The sequence below is a fragment of the Drosophila biarmipes genome, chromosome 3L, assembly GCF_025231255.1.
Source record: "Drosophila biarmipes strain raj3 chromosome 3L, RU_DBia_V1.1, whole genome shotgun sequence".
In the NCBI taxonomy this organism is placed as follows: domain Eukaryota; kingdom Metazoa; phylum Arthropoda; class Insecta; order Diptera; family Drosophilidae; genus Drosophila; species Drosophila biarmipes.
This window is the reverse complement of record NC_066613.1, coordinates 21144513-21153391: the sequence shown is the minus strand read 5'-3', so window position 1 is coordinate 21153391 and position 8879 is coordinate 21144513. Positions and strand designations below refer to the sequence as shown.

Sequence of the window (8879 nt, the reverse complement as noted above, 5' to 3'; positions counted from 1 at the left end):
GGTTTCTACCAAACCTAGCTTAACGTAAACAAGCGTGCGTATGTTTTACGTCTCAGATTGAATAAAAATATATTTTAAATGTTTTTATATAATAAAAAAAATAAAATAAAACTAAACTAAGCTTCGTGTTTCTGACTATCAGCTGGGTTCGTGCAGTAAACACCCTGTAAACAGCTTTTTAGTTGGACAAGATAACCTTCCAGCCGATGAATACCGATGTTTCTCACGACAGCGTTATCTCCCCACTTCCAATCACAGAAAGTTGTTGTTAAGGCAGTCGGACTCTAGAGCCGGCAGAACGGTTTAATTCTTCGGAAAGATTGGAAGTAAAGAAAAGTGGAGCTGGATCCGTAATATTCCAGACAAGTCTGTAGTGAATTCTCCAGAATGCAAGTGTTCTTAGCTCTAGCCCTGCTCGCAGGCCTAGCTTTGTCGGGTGAGTGTAAACATTAGATTGCAAAAAAGGTCTCGCCAAACAAAGAATAATTGCTTATGCGTGTGTGTGTTGCGCAAAACTAATGCATATAAGAACAAGTGAGGTCAATGCTTTAGAACTTTTTAACTAATCTTACAAATTAAAAATTCAAAATTTTTAAATTTCCCTTATAGTCATACATTAGTTAACGTAGCCATTTTAATGTCGGAAAGATACAGAATTTGCTAAGAATATAGTCAAATTCGATTTGTTTTTCTGAAAATACATCTAAGATCTTAGATTTATAAAACTTCCTAACATTCAGACTCTAACACTTACATATACAAATTAAATTATAAAATTTATTAAATTACACACCTATTTTTTTGAACTCACCTGTACTTTTGGAATTACCAATATATGTATGTCACCAAAGCAATGGCGTGAGCTTAAACCTCGATGGCGGCCCTTTACCGTTTGTTTTCGTCAAACTCCCGCTTATTCTCTTCTCTCTCTATCTCCCCACTTTCGCCGAAAAAATAGCTGATGCCACGAATCCGCCGAAATGGGATCCCAACTACATTGTGAAGGGAACCCTCTACATTCCCTACGCCGAGATCGCCGAGCCCTTCTACGCCTGGTACGACAAGAACACCAGGCGATCCCGCATCGACTACTACGGCGGAATGGTGAAGACGTACCAGCTGGCCGGCGAGGGACAGTTCGGAACCCTGCTGAAACTGGCTCCGATCACCACCAAAACGGAGGAGAACAAGCTGACCTGCCTGCAGGTGAACGGCACCGCCGACCAGGCCGTCGAGATCCAGAGCATCCTGCCCAACGCGAAGCCCTTCAGTCTGGTGGGCACGGAGAGCTTCTTGGGCTTCACCTGCGACAAGTTCCGGCTGGAGGAGACCATTGGCCAGAAGAAGAACGTCTACACGTTGTGGGTGCGGTACAAGAAGTCGCCGCACTATCCCGCCAGTCGCATGCCCATTCCCGTGCGCTACGAGATGAGGGGATACAATACCCTGCTGGGCTCCCACTACGATCATTACTACCTGGACTACGACAGCTACGAGCATGATGACATCCCCAACGAGGTCTTCGAGATCGATGACAGCCTGCAGTGCGTTGGTTTCCCCGGTCCGGGCTCCGGTCACTATGCCACCTTCAACCCCATGCAGGAGTTCATCAGCGGAACCGATGAGCATGTGGACAAGGCCTTCCACCACTTCAAGCGCAAGCACGGAGTCGCCTATCCCAGCGAGAAGGAGCACGAGCACCGCAAGAACATCTTCCGCCAGAACCTGCGCTACATCCACTCCAAGAACCGGGCCAAGCTCACCTACACGCTGGCCGTGAATCACCTGGCCGACAAGACCGAGGAGGAGCTGAAGGCTCGCCGTGGTTACAGATCGTCGGGCGTTTACAACACCGGCAAGCCGTTCCCCTACGATGTGCCCAAGTACAAGGATGACATTCCCGACCAGTACGATTGGCGGCTATACGGCGCTGTCACTCCGGTGAAAGGTGGGTGCATGCTCTATATACCATACATATTTTATCCAATCAGCCAGGGGGAGTCATCAAAATGATTAATCCTGATAAGAAAAAAGTATAGATTATGCTTACATATTTTTATTATTATTTTTGAAAAATTAAATTACAACTAAACGAGTCATGTTCATGGGATTAACACTTAATCATTAGGGTTCTTTTTTATAAAATGGTTACGTTCAATACACTTTCTAATAATTTGTAATTTAAAGGGTTTGTTATATATTATATTTCTCATAAATTTAAAATTTTGCTATATTTTTTCTTCCAGATCAATCTGTGTGCGGATCCTGCTGGTCCTTCGGCACCATTGGCCACTTGGAGGGCGCCTTCTTCCTGAAGAACGGCGGCAATCTCGTGCGGCTTTCCCAGCAGGCCCTGATCGACTGCTCCTGGGCCTACGGCAACAATGGTTGCGATGGTGGCGAGGACTTCCGCGTGTACCAGTGGATGCTGCAATCCGGCGGAGTGCCCACGGAGGAGGAGTACGGTCCTTACCTGGGGCAGGATGGCTACTGTCACGTCAACAACGTGACCCTGGTGGCACCCATCAAGGGATTCGTGAACGTGACCTCCAACGATCCGAGTGCCTTCAAGCTGGCCCTGCTCAAGCACGGTCCCCTTTCGGTGGCCATCGACGCCTCTCCAAAGACCTTCAGCTTCTACTCGCATGGAGTCTACTACGAGCCCACGTGCAAGAATGATGTGGATGGTCTGGATCACGCCGTGCTGGCAGTTGGATATGGAAGCATCAATGGCGAGGACTACTGGCTGGTGAAGAACTCGTGGTCCACCTACTGGGGCAACGACGGCTACATCCTGATGTCGGCCAAGAAGAACAATTGCGGAGTGATGACCATGCCCACTTACGTGGAGATGTAGACGAACCCGCACTCTCTTATTTCTTATTTTATGTAATCTTTTCTATTATCACGCCCCGAGGGCGCTAAATATGCAATACACTTCATGAACTCTTTTGTAATCCATGTCTTTCGAGTCTTATCGCCACTTCGGTTGGCCGCAGATGTGGCTAAGTATAGCTTTGTACTATAGTCTGGTCATGATGCATTCACTATGTGATAAGCTTAGAAGGCAATGACCAGTGCTCTTTTGATCTTTGAGCAAGTTGCAAAAGTTTTACGGGGTCTTTGCCATTGCTTGTGAAAGTCTAGTTTTCAGAAGGCATACTTACATTCAATGTTTTGAGTTGATATTTATTTTTTAAATTCCTTAGTTATATTTCTGTTTAGCAGTTTTGCCTAATTTTTATGTACTTATAAACAAATTTAACTTTTTTTCTTGGAGTTGTATTATTTAGATTGAAAATATCCATTTAAAGTTCTTAAAAAAGATCATATAAAATCTGAACCAAAATTACTTTTATTATAACTTAATAGCTCGCATTATATCTAGTCTTAAATTATTATTTGTTTTGGAACATTTAAAGTGATTATCATTAAACCAAATATTTAAATTTTTCGCTCCCGTTTCCAACGTTTTTCGATAACATATTTTGCAGCCCTGGAATGGCGCCAATTGGTATTTTTTTGCGGTCGCACTACGGTCTTCCACCAAACCTCATCCTTTCAAAAAATTTGATTGCCAATAATCCAAAAGAAAAATAAATAATTGACTTGAACCATGGAGGACCTTGTGAAAATGTGCCGAGTTTGCATGGGCGAGGCGGAGGAACTGCTGGGCATCTACGACAACAAGAGCTTCGCAGACGGCCTGAGCGCCGAGCTGAAGAAGACCAAGGAGCCGGAGCCCACGCCGGCCGACCTGATGCGGAGCTGCAGCTCGGTGCCGGTCTCTTCCGGCGACTGCTTCCCCCTGAAGATCTGCGAGCCGTGCCTGAGGAAGCTGCGCGACGCCCTGCTATTCAAGATGCGCTACGCCAAGAACGTGGCGTGCCTGCGACGCGTGAAGTCGGAGAAGAAGGACCAGGAGACATGCGATCTGCTGGAGGCCGAGGACTGGAGCCTGGTGGATCGCATCAAGGACGAGGACGAGGAGGAGGACGAGAACAAGAACGACCTGCAGCCGAGTGCGAAGAAGGTCAAGGAGGAGAAGCCGCGTCCCTTCAAGTGTCCCGACTGCCCGAAGAGCTTCACCGGCAAGGCGCAGCTCACCATGCACAGCCGCACCCACACCAAGGGGAAGGGTAAACGACGATCGGTTAAGTAGCATCCTCTGCGTATCGCACAGCTTTAGGTTAGGCGCTTGGCAAGCCAAATGTTCTATCCTCTATGTTCTATATTAAAACATTATCATGTTGCTTTATGTTAAGTTGCAATCGACGATTATATTTATAAGAAAACCATCTGTTGACCAATTCATGACATACTCATTCTTCCACGAAACAAACTTTTAGCCTTATTTAAAAAGAATTTCATTAAGACACCTAAGAAATACGTGTTATGATCGGCTTTTTTAAGAACTACCACTAAGATGACCAACTATGTACACTTGATACGAGTGGATTAAAATGCTTAAGTTGTAATACAATTTATTCCTAAGTATTTTGGGTAAGGGCTTCTACTAGAGAGTAATAACATTTAAAAAACTTAAAAATATGTAAGTAGGTAAATACACTGTAAAGGGGTTTTAAAACTAGAGATTATGCATTTTTTTGCTACTTAATATGGTTAAAAATAAACGCATATAAATATAATTGCTTTCCACATTTAAATGAGATTTCTACTGGCCGTCTAATAGTCAGAACTATGCTTAATACTATATACTAAATTAACAAGGATATGATAAGAACGAAAACTTGTTGAATCCCTTACACATTGTGTATAATTTGAAAACAAAGTCAGTTTGATAAACATTTATAATATATGTATACTAAGTATGTAGTTAGGACTTAATAGGTATATTTAAGCATGAAATAATACAATGCCCATTGGCATGCCACTTATTCTCGTAATTAAAACGAGCATCCTAACATCTATCTGAATCACTGCACTTTTTCCTTCGTTGCTGGGGCTGAAACTTGACTCCTGTATGGACGAACATGTGTTTCTGCATGGTGCTCTTCTGTGCGAACCTAAACCGGCAAACCGGGCACTTGTACGGCCGCTCGCCAGTGTGGACCCGGTTATGGACTTGGAGCTGGCCGACTTGCCGGAAGCGGCTGGGGCAGTGCGGACATTGGTAGGGGCGCTCCCCGGTGTGGAGCCGCAAGTGGGTGTGCAGATTGCCCTTCTGGGTGAAGGATCGCGGACAGTGGGGGCACTTGAACGGACGCTCGCCCGTATGAATACGCATGTGGATCTGCAAGTGTACCTTGTGGGCAAAGGACTGCTGGCAATGGAGACACTCAAAGGCTTCGCGCGCCTTTTTTAACTTGCTCTTCCTTGAAGCCTCCCAGTTGTCATCATCGTTGTCGTCTTTGGCGGCGTCACTTTCCGGACTCCAGGAATCACTTTCCGAGTAGGACCTGGCCCTCTTGATGGGAGTGCGTTTCTCGGCTGGGTCTTTCAGTGCGTGGCCATTGGTTTGCTCCTGGGAGTCGAGCGACTTGTACTTCATCTCCACGAGTTTGACAAAGAGGTGTTCCACGCCTTGAGGTTCGGCTGGTTCTCCCTTTTGGACGCCGAACTCGGTTTTCTGTGGCTCATTGCCTCCCATCTTCATTTTCAGACCATCCTCAATGTTCTCCAGCTCCTTGATCATCGCACGCATCTGGTCAAAGTACTGTTGGCTCTTCCGGCACTGCCTTCTCAGCCGGAAGGCGCTCCTCGTGGCCTGGGCGCACTCCACGCAGACGAACTGCGGCATTCCGTCCGCCCTGGCCACGTTGCATCCGGAGCACTCCCTTAACATGGTGGCCAATTGTGGTTCCTCCCCTTGGTCCCGGCGGGAGGTGCATGACTCCGCGAACAGGTCCACCAGACAGTCCGATTCGTCCCTGCAAACGCGGCACATTTTCGAGAGATCCATCTTGGTGAGATTCAAGATATTTCTTGAAATTCCAGAAAGGATCGAATGTAAACACTACACATAAAGTCAGCTGGTGGAAAAATACCATCCATCGAATACATATACCAAAAATACCAAAAGTGCATTTTCAACTGATTTTTTTTTCTTTCTCTCGTTTTTTTCTTATTTTATTTATTTTTTTTTTTTTAATATTTAAATTGTTTTTTTATTCAAATATATAATTTTAATTCTGACTAAAGCTGAATTAAGCAAAAAGATGCTGGAAAAATTTTATTTATTTAAAAAAAGAAAAAAAAATTGCTTATATTAAAAGAATTCTATTCATTAAAAACATGTTTTAGAAAAACAAGAACAATTTTATTTTAGTTGAATCAAATTAATTAAACAACCATATTTGCTTCTATTAATAAATAATTATAGATTTTTGCTAATGCAGCCGAAAATTAATTGGATTTTCTTTAAGACTTTACAAATTAAATGCATTTCTATTTAATAGATTACATATCCTAGTTAACTAACAAAAACATTCAACATAAACTGCAGGAATGCAAAATTCGACCAAATCTACTTGGTATTGTTGTACATGGATGCGATGGCGGGATCTTCGGTCTCGTAGATGATGAGCACATCCCTGAACTTGTCCAGCAATTGCAGCAGCTGCGAGCGACGCAGGTTCTCGAAGTACATGATCTCCTCCAGGTGGTGCTCGCTCTTGAAGTAGCCCATCTGGTAGAGCTTCACCAGCAGCGAGAGATCGTCCACATTGGCGGAGGCGGGAATGCGCCGGATGGCGGCTCGATCCGCATCGCTGAAGACCTGTAGCAGCTCCTTCAGCTTCTGCTCATCCTCCATGGAGTCCAGGCTGTCGCAGTTGTCCGTGCTCATCGAGGCGGTGATGCTGAAGTTGGACTTGTGGCTGGACGAGGGTTGCACGGCGATGTTGTCGGAGGCCAGGGAAGAGTGATCCTCGGAGGCGTCGCGTCGATGGCCACCGACTGAGACCGCTGGCACGGGCAGCGGCTGACTGGACATGCTCAACATGGAGCCCTCGTGCAGCTCGTCCGCATCCTGGTCCGGCTCTCCCTCCTCATCGCTAACGGCATCCCTCAGATGATTGCTGCACGAGGCCGAGTCGCCGAACTCATCCTCGCTGGGCATAAACTGAACGTACGTGTGCAGCTGCATGAGCAAATGGTGCTGCAGCATCCAGATGACCATCTGTGCGAGGATGCCCTGTCGCGCCGGCTGCTGCAGAGGCGTGGTTAGGTGCCCAATCGACGTGGGCAGCGAGAAATCCGAGATCACCTCGAACAGGGACATTCCCGCGAAGCGAGCCGAGAACTTCTCGACCAGATGGGACTTTGTGTGCAATGGGGCATCTGGCGCGATCACATAAACGTTCGTCTCGCACAGAGGATATATGATGGTGGCCTTGGCCCAGTACACCAAATGCGAGACCAGCTTGTAGACGTGCTCGATGCTCAAGTCCGCCTTGGAGGCCATGCTCTGGAGGCTAATCAGCGGGTTGTAGGCGTCCACCAGTTGCCACAGCATGCGGGCCCCCGTGGGTGGAACGCAGTCCAGCAGCTCTGCAAAGTCGACCAGCAACAGCATGCCGTGATAGGGTTTCAGGGCACGCAGACAGCGATCAATGGTCTCCGGATCCACCATGCTGCCCTTCTTGTGCAGCTGGTGGGCCTTGGCCGGCAGGCAGAAGCACAGCGTAAGGTTGTGATTCAGCGAGGTACTCAGCAGGCCGGTGGTGCACAGATCGTGGAAGATGGAGCGCAGGGCCTGCGCCAAGCTACAGCGTTCGGCAATCAGCTCCAGAGTCCGTTCCAGCGGCTGCTGCTGCTGCTCGTCGTGGGTGCGGGCCATGTGGGCCGTCTGCTCGGTGACATAGCCACTGCGCTGCTCCTCGAACTTCAGAGCCAGCCCCAGGCGCTTGCTCAGCTCATGGTAGCACTTCACAATCGAGTAGCTAGCCTGGGCGTGGAGCGCAAAGACGATGTTGATGAGCATCTGCTGCTTGGCCATGGCTCCGCTCCGCTGCTCCTTGTGCGGAATCAGCGTGGGGTGGCTCACGAAGCGCACGTCGTTCAGCTTGAGCTCGAATTTCTGATTGCACAGCTGCGGCTTGACGGCAAAGAGAGCTGAGAGCACCTCGTCGGCGAATCCCTGCAGCTGCCCTTGGCCCTGGGAGGCCCCCAAGTGGGTGGGTGTCTGCAGCAGGTCGTCCACATGGGCCACGGCATAGGGATTGCGCTTTCTGTGGGCATATCAAGCAGTTGAAATCGGAGTAAAAGGGGTGGGAAATAGGAACTTCACCTGGACTTTCTCTGCTCATCGCTGGCCTCCTCCGTTTGGCCAAGTGTTTGATAGGGATATCTGTACAACAGCCGGTCTCCCTTGCTGTCGAAGTAAACCAGGATTACGGCCAGGGGGTTCACATTCGTATCCATGACCCTTCAGAGATGACCTTTATCCTATCTTTAAGTAGCAATAAAAATATGTGAGAATATTTCCATAATCAGCTGGTGTCAGGGTCAGTCCCCTAAATCCCGATTTTCGGAATCATTGTACCATTCAAAAACATTTGGGACTGTTTTTCATCTACTCAAAGAGTACCTCGACTGGACTTCATAAAATATATCTTCCAAAACTTAATAATTATAAAACAACATATGTAAATATTTTATTTTATTTCTTCATTACAGCAGTGTGGCTTCCTCTTATTTCGCTTAAAATACAGCGATTACAAAAAAGAAACAAATATTCGAGCACAAATGAATTTTACCTTTTTAATTTTAAAATTAATTATTAAAAAATGTTAAAATTATGACATTATACAAAAAAATTAAACAAAACAAAAATAAATGTAATAAAAAAAGAAGTACCAGCTGACTAATCGAACTGGTTCTTGAAACTAGTTCACTGAATTTATCGACTCGTCAAT

General features: G+C 46.5%; 4 protein-coding genes across 7 annotated transcripts; 2 read left to right on the top strand and 2 right to left on the bottom strand.

Annotated features, from left to right (window-relative positions):
* Nucleotides 1-247: 247 nt before the first annotated feature.
* Nucleotides 248-2957, top strand: LOC108035482 (digestive cysteine proteinase 1). The gene is made up of 3 exons (XM_017111132.3): nt 248-436; nt 959-1948; nt 2247-2957. Exons 1-3 carry the CDS (start codon nt 388-390, stop codon nt 2855-2857), a joined length of 1650 nt encoding a protein of 549 aa, XP_016966621.1. The 5' UTR covers nt 248-387; the 3' UTR covers nt 2858-2957.
* A 569-nt stretch (nt 2958-3526) lies between these two features.
* On the top strand, nt 3527-4649 carry LOC108035648 (uncharacterized). The gene has a single exon (XM_017111354.3). It carries the CDS (start codon nt 3617-3619, stop codon nt 4160-4162), a length of 546 nt encoding a protein of 181 aa, XP_016966843.1. The 5' UTR covers nt 3527-3616; the 3' UTR covers nt 4163-4649.
* Nucleotides 4650-4821: 172 nt separating this feature from the next.
* Nucleotides 4822-6007, bottom strand: LOC108035647 (zinc finger protein 418). Its single transcript, XM_017111353.2, has one exon. It carries the CDS (start codon nt 5921-5923, stop codon nt 4922-4924), a length of 1002 nt encoding a protein of 333 aa, XP_016966842.1. The 5' UTR covers nt 5924-6007; the 3' UTR covers nt 4822-4921.
* Nucleotides 6008-6258: 251 nt separating this feature from the next.
* LOC108034837 (GATOR complex protein NPRL3) lies at nt 6259-8837 on the bottom strand. 4 transcript variants are annotated; one of them, XM_017109959.3, is made up of 3 exons: nt 8721-8837; nt 8252-8413; nt 6259-8192 (listed from the first exon to the last, which is right to left on the bottom strand). In XM_017109959.3, exons 2-3 carry the CDS (start codon nt 8383-8385, stop codon nt 6488-6490), a joined length of 1839 nt encoding a protein of 612 aa, XP_016965448.1. In that variant the 5' UTR covers nt 8386-8413; nt 8721-8837; the 3' UTR covers nt 6259-6487. The 4 variants fall into 4 exon arrangements, with proteins under 4 accessions (XP_016965448.1, XP_016965446.1, XP_043951177.1 ...); XM_017109957.3 differs by lacking the exon at nt 8721-8837 and adding an exon at nt 8552-8690; XM_044095242.2 differs by lacking the exon at nt 8721-8837 and adding an exon at nt 8507-8687.
* Between the last annotated feature and the right edge of the window lie 42 nt (nt 8838-8879).

What these genes read in the sequence shown, in the direction of transcription:
- LOC108035482 (XM_017111132.3), top strand. Translation starts at nt 388, where the DNA reads ATGCAAGTGTTCTTAGCTCTAGCCCTGCTCGCAGGCCTAGCTTTGTCG. An exon ending in CGCAGGCCTAGCTTTGTCGG is followed by an intron (nt 437 to 958) that starts GTGAGTGTAAAC and finishes CCGAAAAAATAG; the next exon opens with CTGATGCCACGAATCCGCCG. An exon ending in CGCTGTCACTCCGGTGAAAG is followed by an intron (nt 1,949 to 2,246) that starts GTGGGTGCATGC and finishes TTTTTCTTCCAG; the next exon opens with ATCAATCTGTGTGCGGATCC.
- LOC108035648 (XM_017111354.3), top strand. Translation starts at nt 3,617, where the DNA reads ATGGAGGACCTTGTGAAAATGTGCCGAGTTTGCATGGGCGAGGCGGAG.
- LOC108035647 (XM_017111353.2), bottom strand. Translation starts at nt 5,923, where the DNA reads ATGGATCTCTCGAAAATGTGCCGCGTTTGCAGGGACGAATCGGACTGT.
- LOC108034837 (XM_017109959.3), bottom strand. Translation starts at nt 8,385, where the DNA reads ATGGATACGAATGTGAACCCCCTGGCCGTAATCCTGGTTTACTTCGAC. An exon ending in GATGAGCAGAGAAAGTCCAG is followed by an intron (nt 8,193 to 8,251) that starts GTGAAGTTCCTA and finishes ATATGCCCACAG; the next exon opens with AAAGCGCAATCCCTATGCCG.